The 15,562-nt window shown below is 24.5% G+C and overlaps 2 protein-coding genes across 7 annotated transcripts in view; one reads left to right on the plus strand and one right to left on the minus strand.

The window, feature by feature from the left end:
• LOC129983662 (lysosomal-trafficking regulator-like) overlaps nt 1-2,490 on the minus strand; it is a 99,013-nt gene extending 96,523 nt beyond the window's left edge. For 3 of the 6 annotated variants that reach the window (XM_056093232.1, XM_056093231.1, XM_056093227.1), the window contains exon 1: nt 2,313-2,490. In XM_056093232.1, coding sequence (XP_055949207.1) covers nt 2,313-2,346 — 34 coding nt within the window. In that variant the 5' untranslated portion in view covers nt 2,347-2,490. The other 3 variants (XM_056093230.1, XM_056093229.1, XM_056093228.1) reach the window with 3 other exon arrangements.
• Nucleotides 2,491-2,799: 309 nt separating this feature from the next.
• On the plus strand, nt 2,800-9,300 carry LOC129984353 (39S ribosomal protein L46, mitochondrial-like). The gene is made up of 6 exons (XM_056094221.1): nt 2,800-2,962; nt 3,990-4,209; nt 5,419-5,549; nt 6,240-6,382; nt 7,153-7,284; nt 8,992-9,300. The coding sequence occupies exons 1-6, from the start codon at nt 2,905-2,907 to the stop codon at nt 9,247-9,249; spliced, it is 942 nt and encodes a 313-aa protein (XP_055950196.1). The 5' UTR covers nt 2,800-2,904; the 3' UTR covers nt 9,250-9,300.
• The last annotated feature ends 6,262 nt before the right edge of the window (nt 9,301-15,562 follow it).

The following is a 15,562-nucleotide window of genomic DNA, read 5'->3' on the forward strand; positions in this document are numbered from 1 at the left end:
GTACAGTATCTTTTTTATAGGAAGTTACATTTCATTTTTGTGGCTAAATCGAATGCAGTTCTTTGCTCTGGATTAAAGTGAATGTAAGTCATTGTTTCTTTTTTTCTTTTGTCTAGCCAGAAAATATACATTCCCATATTTTTAAGCAATACTTATGTGGCATATATTGCACATTAATTAGATTTTGAAATAAAACATGCAGTCATTTTAAAAAAAAAGAAATGTTGATTTTTGTTTTGATCTATTTTTTAGTTTTTTTAAAGGCAATATTTATTTTTGATAATACAGTCCTTTAATATATGCATGTACAAAATTTATTTTCACTACTTTTTCTTGATTTTTCTTTAAAAATGTTTTTTTTTTTTTTTAAATTATAAGAATTTTACAAAACTCTACACTTAAAATTAAGTTGGGTGTTAAGAAGTGAATCTTACAATCTTTTCAATTTTAACAAAGCCCTGTTTGTTATCAAGTAATACCATTGTTCACATAAAATATAAGGATATCACACATTATACAAACACACTATTATATAAACTATATTATATACTATTATATAAATTACATACTTATTATATAATGAATTTGTAGTATATCTTAATATATAAATAATCTTTATGTGAATATATAAATATGATGCAGTATATTGTTTTCAGAAAACTTTTGCAAGTATAGCAATATGCAGATGCAAAAAAAGTAGATAAATTAAAAAAAAAAAAAAAATGGTACAAAAAAAAATATAAGTGCAACAAAATAAGCAATATAGGACATTATGTAAGTTTAAAAAATGTTACAACCAAATACACAAGCATAAAAATTGCATATTAAAGAAACAGACGCAGATTTCAAATTAAATCTTCACCAAGTTTGAATTAAGAAAGTTATTCCAATGAGTCTCATCAGTTACAGCTGGAACATAGAAAGTCATTCTTTCTACATTCATGCAGCAGCATTTTAAGAAGATTTAAGAGCTTAATGGCTATCAATCAATGTTAGAAATACAAAGTCTACAATTATTTTCAATATTTAATGAATTATAATCATCTATTGAAATAAACTAAGAATATATACAAATTGATAATTTAAATTTTAATGTACATATTAAAAGAATAGCCAGAATAAGAAATAAGAAAGAATGATGTCAAGTTGACCATGATAAACTTTTTATTTTTATATTGTCTTGATTCATTAATATTTCTGTAAGGGTATTTTACAAAAAAAAAAAAAAAAAAAAAATAAAGTTTGCATAATCAATGTAGATATCAGAAGCAAAATTGGTGTAACTGAATAAAAATATTAAATTAAAGCAAAAGCTTTTTATATAAATGTCATAATTTTCAAATATAATCAATTATTCTATCTATGTTTAGGAAAAAATTTAACTGGCAGCATTTTACTCTAAAATTGCAATAAAAGATTATTTTGAGCAGAATAACAAAATTAACTTGAAATTGAGATTAATATGACATATGTAAAAATAGCTATTTTTATAATACAATTAAAGCATTGATTGCTTCAAAAAATAAAATAAATTTAGAAAATACTTCATAGATTCAAAATATATATAATTTACAAAATTCTTGAAAATGTTACAGAAATTTATATTAACAATTTTTTTGGGGAGAGAACATGTATAATCTATAAATTTCCTGAATGGCATATTGAAATTTATTTTATTAAATTAGTTATAATAAAGAAAATATGTTACAGATCAAAAAGGAATTTTAACTCCTGCTTTTGTTTCTTGATTTAGAGTCTTGAAAGAATTATATCAGCTATTTCAAATTTTTTTTAGATAAGAAATAAAAATATATACCTATAGTGAAAGCTTAATAACCTATGATTTACTTCGTTTTTTAGTGAACAATACTGCATTATTTTCATACAAACTTTATAGAACTATCAAATATTATGCCTATTTTAAATTCAGCATCTTAGACTGTTTTGAAAAGATTGAAAAAGACATTCTTATAATAAATATTATTGTGAATAACTGGGAAGGAAAAAGAATTAAAGAAAATATTGTATAGTAATAATATATTGCACAATAATTATAAAAGTGTTATTCTGTACCAGAAAGCGAACTTTCAAATATATATATATATATATATATATCTCATCTTTATATTAAACCAGTTTTTGAGTAGCGTTGTCATTGCATACAATTAATAGAGTTCGTACATCTAGAAAGGAGAATAATCTAGAGAGAATGATGATTTTCCCTATGCATCATATTACGGAAGCTTTTAAAAAATGATTATATCATTCAACTGTACAAGTATAAATACTTTCAAGGTGTGCCACCTACGTGCCTTTAAAAATTACTTGATTTCCAAATTGTATCATAAATAACAGCAATTCGCAGATAAAAGTTTTCTGAAGCAAACGAACGATTCCATTTCTAGTTAATCCTTAGATTATACAGAAAAGCAGAATTATCAAACGACAACCGCGTTAAAAGTATGACACTAATACAAATAAACACTCTGGTTGAAGTATGTCATTTAAATCGTCGATATAACGATCACGTGCTGTTTTGACACGTGATATGTCACTGAGTGATGCCTATTTGATAAACAAAATAAAAAAATAAACAATAGCTCGCTGTATTCAATACCGTTAGTATTTTATTTTTTTTCGTGCGGCTTTCGATTTGGTAAATTTTTTAATAAGCCATTAAAAAATTTATTGTTAAAAAATAAAGATTATTGATTTCTATACTGCGATTCAAAAATCAGTTTATTATGTAGTGTCATTAAAAATATTGGCAACATTTTTTTACCTCTGTTTTTATTTTGTTTGTATAGTGTGGTCATTGGGAAAGTGTCGATTTAAACGTGAGGCAAATTTTCTGCTTCGAATACTTTTACCTCCTAACTACCGGCTTAATCTGGATGCAACATAATGAGGACGAAAACTTGCTTGACTTTATTTAATCGTTTAAATAGATTTTTCTTAAAAGGTAATTTTAGATTCTTATGTAAGAATTTCGTAGTACTTTTTTTTGAAAATTTCGTTGTATTCAAAGATTTTCAAGCTGTTCTAATTGCAAGAATCATAGATTCTGATCTGCATTATTCTACTTATTTATTAATTGAGAGAAACAAATTTTTTATTTTTGTCATCAGCCAGTTTGTAATACGTTTCAATGATTTCAGTTTATAAAATACCGTATGTAAATTCAAATTATAGTCATTTGATGGAATAAACATTAACGAAATTAGTGATTTTATTAAGGATTGTTTCAGAATAATGTTTTTATTTTAAAAATTATATTTATCGGTTTAAAGAGTCAGCTTTTGAAGTTTGCGAAACTTGCTAATTTGTGAATTTTCCATTTTTAATACAAATACTTTTATATAGCAGTAACAACTCTTATGTTTTTGTGTAAAATGCACATTATAATATAAGCTGTTTTATTGACGAAGGCTTAATTGAGCAAACGGAAATAAAATCTGTTTACTGGAGATTCTCCTCTATATAGAATTCTTTTCTATATGGTATCGGATAATATTATTTTGTGAGAATATTTTATTTTCTGTGAATATTTAATATTTTTTTTTTTGTAATATTAAAAGATGCTGTAAAATGTATTTACAACTTTTATGAGTAAAAAAAATGTAAAATTTTAATACAAAATAATAGTTTGTAAGACCAAGATGTAATTAAAAATATATATTATTTCTGAATAATAGATGAAATTTTTAAAATAATGGAATTTATTATTGTGTTACATTGAATTCTTAGGTAGAACATTTTTCATTGGCATGTTTTCATGAAAATTTTAACTTTTGTCTTTGTTTCCTTTATATCTTTTTTCTTAATGATTAAAATACTTTCTTATGCTGTAGACATATTATTTAACTGTATGATGCTGTTAATATTTTATCCCCAAGTTAAATTATTTTAAAAATGGTTTATGAATTGTGATTTTCTTCTTTTAAAATTCAATATACTTTATTATAATTCCATTTTCTTTTTTTATGCAGGATATGTATGTCTTCCACAACCAACTTTTAATGTTGCTTCAAGGCAGTTTTCTAATGCTTATTGTGTATGGCATACAGTTGGCGCTCTCTGTTTAGAAAGGAAGCCTGTTGTGACTCAAGAATTAACTCCATTGGAACAAAGATATTTTCAATATTTACAAAAACTTGAAATAGAAAAAAGCTATTTAAGTGATCATGAGAAAAGACATCTAGAAGATTTGTAAGTGTGTAATTATAAAATTTGTGATGTGTTTAGTAATGCATTTTTGTATTTACACAAATATTAATTAAAGATAAAAACTCATCACAGAAAAAAAAAAAGTTACTTCTTTTTGTTGTTGCTGCTTACAAATTGTGCTAAGTGCTGTTTTAAATTAGGGAAAGGAGATTTTTGGAGAAAATATATTTTGAAGAAATGGAAAATTAAAGAGCAATGTAGAATATGTTTTAATTTGTTTAATTTACTCATGACAAACAAAAAATCATAATGATTTCATTTGGAGTTATTTTTAAATATAAATTATTGCTCTCTTTATTTCTTCATAAATGCTAGTTATTGGATAATGTTCCCACTCCCATTCGGTAGGCAGTTATGTTATTGATCTTTTCATGTGTATCTTTAAAAAAAAAACTATAATAGAAACAGAATTTTTTATAAGTTAATAAATTGCCATTTATAAGCTTTTAAAGCAAAAAATATTATAAAAAGCAGTCAAATGAATGACATTTATCTAAAGTAAATAATTTTATAGTTATTATTTTATTACAGGATTATCTATTTACATTAGCAGTAAAAATAACCAGCAAAAGTTTTTGAGAATAAAAAAAAGAAAGGACCATTATTTGGAACTTCTCTAATTTTTATTAATGAATTTTCAGTAGTTTTCATGATATTCTTACAAAATTATTGTAAATATTTAAAAAACAAAAAAAGTTATCTTTTTTTTTCACTGGAATATTAATCTATTTTTAGTTCTAAAAATGTATGAGTAGTTAGAAATCCATTATAATAATTATTTTGATTGAACAAGTTATTCAGTCTTTTCTGTGTTTGTATAAATTTTACTACATCTGGAATTTTTTTATGCTTAATATTTTGATACTTCGGGAAAAGGATTTTCAAAATGAATAACTTGTTCAAATTTAGTTTTCTAAATTGTAATGGTCTTAGTTCTCACTTTTTTTTTTCCCTTCAGGAGGTTTTTTAGTAGTTTTTTTACTCAATTTCAGCACATAATTTTTGATATAACAAAAAGTAGGGACTATTCTAGATTTTTTAAGCATTTAATAAAATGGGTATCATCTTTAAAATGTGTATGTTTAAAATATTAATAATATTTATTTAGCATCTTGGTGTAATTAATAATTAAATAAAAGTATTTTTTAATGTATTAAAATACTGTAAGCTAACATGTGAATTATTAAAAAGGAGGATAGCTGAAAAACTTAAAAAGGGAGAAGTGGAAGATATGGATACTGTTTCAAAGCAAACTGCTCAAGATTTTGAGGATGCATGTATTGAAGAATTCAACAAATATAAACCTAATCCAAGGATAACTGGTAAGCTGCAAGATTTCAATACATTTGATTGAAATTTGTACTTTATTTTGCCCAAATTTTTAATATTGATATTATTTTAATTACCTCATATTCTAGGACAGTCTTTTCTGAGTTTGAAAATTAAAATTTGATTGCAAATAAAATTAAGATGAAATTTTGATATGAAATTTAAAGATATTTAATTTAAACCTTTGAATTCCTAAGTTATAAAACTATATGCCCCCCCCCTTCCCCTTGAATTATCTTACTTGCATGAATGTGAAAATTAAACGTGAAAGTCAACTTCTGTATTAGCTGAGGAAAAGAATAGTTTCAAGTTTATTATATAAGTTCAAAGTTTATTATAATTATCAAAATACTAATAGAATTGCTTTTTTTGTGAGAATATATATATATATAAAAGGTTTGGAGTGCATATATGCAAAGATTGTTAAAATGAATTTGAAATGAAAAGAATACTAAACCTCTGAAACTTCTTCAAATGATTAAATTTTGCATACATTTCTATATTTTTACTGTCAACATTATTGATATTTTTCTGGAATAAAAAGTATCTTTTAATATCTAACATTCTGAGTATTAATATTGCTATATAATGAATTTGTTTTATAAAGATAGTTTAAAATTGAATCAATTCTTACTTTAATGTATTTTTTTTAATGACAAATTGTTTTCTTTTTATTATTCCAGAAGCTGATAAAACTAATGACCGCAAATCTCTACATAGAAAGTTGGATTCTAGTTTGGTTTTAGTGGTGAAACAAAAGCTTGGAAATGATTACAGATGGATCTTGCCACAAACAATTCATCAAGAAGGTGACACTTTGCGACAGGTAAATTTTTTAATATTAATAATAATTAAATTATGAAAATTATTTATTAGCCAATTAATTAATAATAATTAAAGTATGAAAATATTAATACATTCCATCAACCACAAAAGTATAAATTTTATTTTAATTTTAAATGGAACAAAATTTATAATGAATCTTTTACAAACTATTTTAATTTATTTAGTTAGTAATTAATGAATAAAAAAAATATTATCACAAATAATATTGAAAGGAAGAACCATCAATAATCTATTTGGTCAATAAATATTTATCTTATTTTATATAAGAATCATATAGTTATAGGGTACTAGAATTATACAGTTCATAGTACTCTAATTATGGTGTTTATTGCTTTATATGTTATTTTAATGAAATTGAAAATTTCAATTTTAATTAGCTGAAAATAAATACTTTAATTGTTTACAATTCAAAATACTGTGACGTTGAAATATGCTTGAAAAGAATCTCTATTGGAGATTATTATATGGATGCGAAGTACCTTTTATAGAACTTATCTTAGGTTTAAATCATGTTAAATATAATATTTTATTTGATAATTATGATTAAACCTCATTTTATTTAGATAAACTTATTTCTATTTCATAGTTGTATTTTACTCCCTTATATCTCATTGTCAAACTATTTTTTTTTCCTTAATTAAGAAGGGAGGGTACAAGTTTTCTTATGCTTTTAAAGCATATATTTTTAATAAATAATAAAATTTATATAGAACTTTTAATATTTGTTCAATATATAAATATATTTAATAGACTGCTGAAAGATCTCTACATGAATTATGTCCTGATCCAATTCAAGTTCGATTCATGGGCAATGCTCCTGTTGGTTACTACAAATATAAGTATCCCAAAGCAGCAAGGAAAGATGGTGTTATTGGTGCAAAAGTAAATACTCTTGTTGTATTATTTATCAAATTGTATTTAAAATATATTCTTATTTTCTGAATTATTGAATTGTTATTTTCTGATTTATTGAATTGTTGATTATACTGCTTAGAGGATAATTAAACTGCTAACCTAAACTTAAAACTAAATTTTAAAACTGCTAAATAATTTCTATAAATATTGAATTAATTATCATGGTGTGTGTGTCAGATGGATTTGCATGAATTAAAAAAATTTACATTATAATTATAATTAATAATTAGATTTGTATTCTTCTGTATGGTAACATCAAATTATGTATTTTTTGACAATAATTACATATTAAAGTAAAATCTTAATAATTTTCATTTTAATGGATTTAAAGAATTGCAAATTGTTATTTAATGTAAAAAATGATGCATTTTCAAACATTAATTCTGCTTAACTTTAAACCAATTTCAATTACAGATGCAGCAAAGATTACGAAATATTTGTATTTATAATTACATTTTCCACAAATGTTTCAGTATGCATTTAATGTCATGATTTCCTTTATATCTTTTAAACCTCTCTTTTGTTCACAGATAAACACACATACAAAATTTATATGTAACTACAAATAAATCTATATGTATGTGTGTGTAAGGACATTATCATATTCTGTAGTGTTAATTGAACAGTCTCTCATTTTTTTCCCCTCATAATTTATTAATTAACCAGCTTCACTTACTGGAACTTACTCAGTCACCCCAAAAACTATGGATATATTTGGGAACATATGTTTTGGCTTCAGATATTTGAAAGGAATTGATATGAAGGGAATATATCAGAAATGATGAGAGATTATTACCTCAGAAAGCATTTTACTGCCTGTCTTCAATCAATTTGAGTTACTTTTTTTTCATCAACAATATCTTCTATTTCTTGAAATATCGTATATAAACTATCATAATTGTTTAATACTTTCAATTTGGGGTATTTTATTATCATTTCATCTCTGGGTTTTTTGAGAAGTGAATTTTTATATAAAAACAGAAATAACTTAATATTGGGAGACGTGCATAGTTATTATTCACTAAAAACAATAAGATCCAATAGTTCTTCGTTATATATATATATATATATCTTTGGATTTATATCAGCATTCCCATTACTTGAAGGGGGGAAAAAATGTGTTTTTCCTGTAGTTTTTCAAACTAGGATTTGGAAGATACAAGTTTTAGTGACTCTTAGAAATCACAAACTGATTATTCACTATCAAAACAAATTTTCGTTTAGCCAAACTGATGTTTTTCAAACTGCATACTCATTTTAATAGACAGGCCTGCAATAATGAGTTTTTATTCTCCCATCTTCAAATTATTGATCAAAATAAACATGTTTATTGAAAAATCACAGTTTTCAAAGAAGTTACTTCTTCCATTTCTTGTTGAAAAGAGCCAAATAATCAACATCAGATTTCTCCATCAGTACCATGTTTTCACCTTCCTTCCTTCAATTTCGTTTGTTTAACTTAATATTGATGTCAAATAGCTTCAAATCATAAGTATAATTTTTATTTTAAGTTGATCAACATTTTTCTCTTTAAATTGAAATTTATATTTAATCTTACCTGCAAATATTTGTTAAAAATTGGTTTAAATATTTTTTTAATATTTTGCTGAGTTTCTTTATTTTGTTACTATTTTGTTTATATTGTGTTCTATCAATATTTTTTTCTCTTGACAGGTTTTCTTTTTTAAAGCACAGTTACTTGAAAAGAATCCAAAGTATCTCAACTTTAATATAACAGATACAAATAATGATATATTGTGGCTTACCCATTCTGAACTAAATGAAGTTTTACAGACTGATTATGGTAAGACAGTACAAACATTTCTGTTACCTGACACATTTGATGTTGAAGAAGAAGATAATAATTCTTCTACAAATAATAATTCTTTTGAAGATGATGAACCCATCGCCAAGACTTCAGCATCGAATTAAAGATTGTTGCTCATGCATTGTATTAAAACATTAAAATATTTATTATCATTATTTTTAGAGTCATTAATAATTGTTACATAATTTTCACTTAAACAGTTTAATACATATAAAATCATTTAAAGTCATTGAGAATTTTAATACATCTTATCAAGCACGATAAAAATTTTTCTAACATGAATTTTTTTTAAAAGAAAATATTTATAAACCTTTAAAAATAGTATTTTTCAATTTTTTGCCATTTTTAATAATTTTTTTTAATATTTAAAGTGTAAACACACCAGTTTTATTACTATATGCATTATTTCATTTCCATCTTGTTCCTTCCATTCTTGGGGGAAGTTATTTAAGTTAAATGCTGAAATCTTCTATAGTGCTAAAACAGCACTCAAAGAGAAGATGTTAATTCTGAATTGAAAGAAATTACTGGAGTAATAAAATATAGCTTCAGAAGTTTTATGAATTGGAGTTATAAAATAATAACTTCAAAAATTTTATGAATTGGAGTTATAAAATAATAGCATCAGCATTTTTATAAATTCAAACTTCTAGTCATGATTGAATGAAAAGAATTTCATTTCAACCATGACAAGAAGTTTGAGTTTAATATTTTATCACAGTTAAAAACTTCAAGAAAATTCTTTATTCTTAATTATATTCAATTCTTTCGAATATATTTAAAACTATCTTTTACAAGAAAAATCAATACCACTGCATGCTCAATTTCGGAATGCAATCAAAAATGGAAATGGGGTAAGATTCCCCATTTCCATTTTTGATTGCATTTCGGTGGTTTTAAATAATTTTTTATCTAATTAATATGCTTACTATAACATTAATAATAATTTATATCAAATAAGCAAGATTTACTTCCATTCAATACTATTCTAATGAAATTATTAAAAAATATATTTTCAGTATTTATTGATTTGAAAGTATCAAATGCAAAATACTAATTAAAGGTCATGATTTGCTTCAAAGTTCTGATTTGTTGTTAGGGAAAATGTCCCTTAAGATGCATTTGAACAATGAAAATAAATTCTAAATGGTTTAAAATAATGAAGGATAAATTATATAAGCTCTCTTTTTAAGTAATCACTTTACAGAATTAAAACAAATTGATTTGAAATTAAAAACAAATGCTATGAAAATCAATCTGTATACTGCCATTTTGAAAGGTATTTAGATTTTAATATACATTCTTAAAGTAATGAGAATGAAAATTATTCATTACAATTGAATCTTTGAAAACAGTAATAGTTGAAATCCTTAATTCGATATGAGCTTTAAGAGGAACTATTCTGTATTCATTCAAGTTCAAAACATGCCAGCAATGAAGGGAGGTTGGTTGGCATATACTTCTCTTACATGCAATGTTAAAATCCACATTTATCGAATTGATTTATAAAAGGATAATAATGGCTGAATTTCTACTGTTCACATAAGTCACTTGCTAAATTATTTTTTTTTAATAAGAATAAATTTATATGACATAAAAGTATTAAAGGCAAAGTAAAGGGTGTCTGAATGTTTAAGTTAAATGCTAACTAATGAATAGAATGAATGATTGCAGTACTTGAATTATTTTCATAGATTCATTTATTTAACATTATGTTTGAAAAAAAAAGTTTAAAATATAATTTCTTCATCTGTAATTTAATAACATATCTTATTGCTGAAGCTAAGTCATCCATAAATAATTGTATCAACTTTAAGATGTAAACTAATGATGTCAAAGCTTTAAGAGAGATACGAATCTCTAATCTGAAACATTGTAATATGACAATATTATAAGCTTGATTCATCTATCGTTATTTTACTATTAAAATTTGCTCTCAGTTATACAGTAACAACAGACACAAAAAATTGTATATAATACTGTCCCTATAGTATAAATCTGTGTAAAAGGAAATAAATAGTTGCAAGTTATGATTAAAAATAGTATAGAAACTTTATTTTCCACATAAAACTATTTTATTGTATACATATTCTATTCAAATATAAATTATTTCTAACTTTGTTACCTAATGAAATATACAGCTAGAATAATTAAAGAATAATTAGAGTACATTATGACATAACAGTCACATTTTGCACATTTATAAATCTAATGCATGTTCAATTCATGTATTTATAAATATTGAAAAGTATTTAAAATGTATTATAAATATTTATTTTAAAAAGTATTACAATTAGAGAAGAAATTGATGCTATTGATAAGCTATTTTTTAATTCATTTTAAAATGGTTTTTGTGTAAAGACACCCTAGTTATTCAAGAGAAATGTTAACAGTTTGATTAATTTTATAATAAACTCACTGAAATTTTGATTTTTTTTTTAACAAGCACCTACTACTTGGGATGTAATCATGTCAAATTAGGCCCAATTGTCTCTACCCTATAGAACAATTCCAGCTATTTTTGGAATTTACAAATAATATGCCACATTATAAGCATTCCCATATTAAACAACATTTCACATATATTCCAATTCAGGAGGTTTTATTATTATTAATATTATACCTACTAATGAGCTAGTTATGCATATTTTTATCATCAAAAGCATATAGAATGGAAACATTTAAAATTGCATCATTTGAACCTTTGTATTTTTGTAAAATATTAATCACCATACTTGTACTTCTACTGTGAAATCACGATTTAAAAATAAATTATTCCCATGCCTTTACATGCATTGAGTCTAAACTTTTGAGTTTAGGAAAAATAATGAAATTATCATGAATGTTATTCAGGAATGTATATATTCTGGGGTTTATATTTATTTGCCTATTCTTCTAAAAGTTCATTTGAAGATCAGGTTTGAGAACTTATATTTAACTATGACAAAAATAGTGCATCTGAAGGGTTTTTTTTTTTTTTTTTTTTTTCATACACAAAGCACTTAATGCATCACATCACCCATAATCAATCACCATTCATTAGATTTATTTTGAGTGTGAAGCAATTTAAATTTAACATTCATCAGAAAAGATATATATGATTATTAATGGATCAGTATATAATTTTAAATGAGCCATTCTTGTGTCTGTGTGTGTATATATATATATAGATATATATATATATAATATACAGGGCGTCTCAAAAACTTTGACCGCAGCTTTTATTCCTTAAATATTGATCACAGACATATATTGTATATTACAAAGTTGCATAAAAAAAGGTTATGAAATCGATTACAATTTTCAGGGAATTAAACTTAAAAAAATACAAAATTTTAATTTTTATACCTATTTTGTACAAAAAAATTCCCAGTGAATAAATGTGCCGCATCCTCTAATAAGATCACGTTCGAAATTCCAGCACTTTATCACAAAATGTCTCAAAGATATGAAATTACATAAATGCTGACTTAAACCACTTTTCAATTCCTGGATATGAGTTCGCAAAGAGAAAAAAAATCATGTCGGATGTTCGTGTTTTAGGGATCGTACACAAATTAACAAAGAAAATAATGATTGAATAAATAAATAATTTTAATAATTGAATATTTTACTATTTATTGGTTCAAAAATATTAAAAATGTGTAGAAATAATAACTTAAAAGAAAGATTACATAAGATTTTTTGCAAGTTCACTGACTGTGCTATTTTTTATTCTGTAATTTATGATATAAAATTTTAAAGTATTTTTCAGAAAGCATAGATTTTAAAATTTGTATTTAAAACTAAAAATATGAAGCATATTTAATTTTCTTATGATGCATTCCTGCGTCGCGTCATCTGTACTGAAGCTGTAAACATTTGCATTTTAATTTGTGATTGATCCTTCTCTAAATTTGTTTTAACATATCTTTGAGAATTTTCATGATAAAATTCTGAAATTTTGTACATGACCTTATTAGAGATTGGGGCACATTTTATTCACTGAGATTTTTTTTTTTTTTTTTTTTTTTTTTTTTTTTTGTACGGGGTCCGTATAAAATTTTGTATTTTTTAAAGTTTAATCGCCTGAAAATTTTAATCGATTTCATAACATTTTGCACCTTTTTTTTACGCAATTTTTTAATTTACAGTATATGTCTACGATCAATATTTAAGGAATAAAAGCCGCGGTCAAGGTTTTTGAGACACCCTATATACTATGTATCTCTGAAATGGCTATAACGATTTGAATCAAATTTTATATTTAGATAAGGTTTTGCGTTTTAAGTTTTTCTCTCTCTCTCTCTATATATATATATGTCTTTCCTGAAGAAATGTGATTTTTCACACATACATAAATTAATAACTATTAGAGCTTTTTCCTATCTGCTCTCATGCTGACAATGTCATATAGAGTCATCTCGGACCCAATATCACCATGGTAAAATTGAATGTAGTTTAAAAATATATAAGTAATGATAGATAAACTGGAAAATGAGTACTATAACATAGCAGATGGTTTCAAATAACATGTTAAACTAAGTGCATTCATGATTTTTTTAATTATTTAAATGACCATTTCATATGTAGGTAAGAGTGAAAAATATTCATATTTAATTTGTACCTAAATATTTTCTCCGAAAAAACACGATTTTACAAAGAAAAAAACACCTGTAGAGTGAAGCTTGGTCTTCCAGATATTTAGTAATCATGCTAGGGATAATTTAGTTGTCGCATTTTAAAAGAGAATACTAAAATGTTATATCATAATGATTTATAATGAAGTCTATTATCGCAGTATGTTAACCCTCCATCAGCGTATTCCGCGGGTTGGCAATCAGTCCGTTTTCTGTTGCATCCTTTGTTTTTCGCAGCTTAGAGTGTTTATTTTTTATGATCATAGATTTTTATTATATTATATTATATTATTATCGTGTAACATATAGAATCAGTTCACTTTATTTGTAAACATCGCATCTAAATAGTGATTTTAAAGAATTACGCATCCAAAGGGTTAAGATTTTTAATTTTGTAGGTAGAAGATGAATATTTCTTGGAGAGAAAAATAGGAACTGAAGTAGAGGGTAAAGTGACTCAACCAATCGCAAGTTCGAGACCATTGTGTGTAGTAGTACTGAGTTCAAGACTCTATTTCACTGAAAATTCCTCTAAATGTAGTATTGGTGCGTCTGAGATTTCAGTATTCTTTTGGTGTGTTGTGTTTGGGATTCCAGCTATCTTGTCATACTCTTGATATGACCACGATTTAAAAATACGAAGTCAATCTCAAAATATTCCTCGTATAGTTTCAAAACTGGACAATTTAGTATAATATAACCCATTAAGGCTGATATTAAATATGTAGAAGGGATCGGTAATCAAAGAATCTAAATAATTATATCCATAAGTAAGACGAAACTTAACTGATTGTTCCAGGTAATAAGTACAGTATGTAAAAACTGAATCTCTGCTATTTTCTTAATTAATGAATATTCAAGACCAGTTGAAAATCGGAACTATTCCAGAAGAATCTTCAATAAGTGAAAAGCTTCGATGTTGCTAATTTCTTTTAAAACAATTTCATACCATATAAATAAAGCTAAAAAATTTACATGCCATCATAAAAGCATGTGCAAGCAAATTAAAAATCAATAATCAAAGAATAAAACATTTTAAACTTCTATCATTCAATAATATTCATAAATAAATCCTTTAAATTATAACATAATAAATAGAGTAATAAATAGTGGGTAATAATACATAATAAATATTATTACCCACTATTCAACTAGTATTTATACCACCCATTCAACTAGTTATTTATTATCAACTAGTTGAATGACGTTTTTAATAACATTTAGCTATGGATTCAAATCCTTTCATGCATAACATTTTTTTGCATAAAAACTACTTTTTTTTAATAAAATATTATATACAAAATTCTTTTATCGTCTGAGTTTTGTTTGCTTTTAATTAAAATTAGCATTTAATTGAACCAGACAATTTTTAAAATAGTTATATTTTTAAATATTTGTATAAAAAAAATTGAAAAAATGTCAATGAAACCAAATATATCAGTTAAGTGGCAAAAAAGGGCTTTTGAAATTTTTTTTTTCTCCCGGCGAAAAAAGGGGATATAAAGCAAAAATTTTCTTGTTTAAAGGTTTATTAAATGATTTTATTAAAATTTTGTAGATAGCTTAAAAGATTTATTTAGTTTCTGAACTAAAAAATAAACTGTATTTCTATCCATTTTTTAAATATTTGGATCCAACTGGTAAATAATATTATTATAAATTTTCAATTTTTCTCACATTTTGAAGCACTAAAATAAATATAAATGAATAGATTACTTATTCTCTAGTTCAGGAACTGCCGAAAATATCGAGAAATTACTATACCAAATTTCAACAAAAAATATGCGTTAGATTAATT

This window comes from Argiope bruennichi, chromosome 9, assembly GCF_947563725.1.
Source record: "Argiope bruennichi chromosome 9, qqArgBrue1.1, whole genome shotgun sequence".
In the NCBI taxonomy this organism is placed as follows: Eukaryota; Metazoa; Arthropoda; class Arachnida; order Araneae; family Araneidae; genus Argiope; species Argiope bruennichi.

What these genes read in the sequence shown, in the direction of transcription:
- LOC129984353 (XM_056094221.1), top strand. Translation starts at nt 2,905, where the DNA reads ATGAGGACGAAAACTTGCTTGACTTTATTTAATCGTTTAAATAGATTT. An exon ending in ACCTAATCCAAGGATAACTG is followed by an intron (nt 5,550 to 6,239) that starts GTAAGCTGCAAG and finishes TTATTATTCCAG; the next exon opens with AAGCTGATAAAACTAATGAC. An exon ending in AAGGTGACACTTTGCGACAG is followed by an intron (nt 6,383 to 7,152) that starts GTAAATTTTTTA and finishes TATATTTAATAG; the next exon opens with ACTGCTGAAAGATCTCTACA.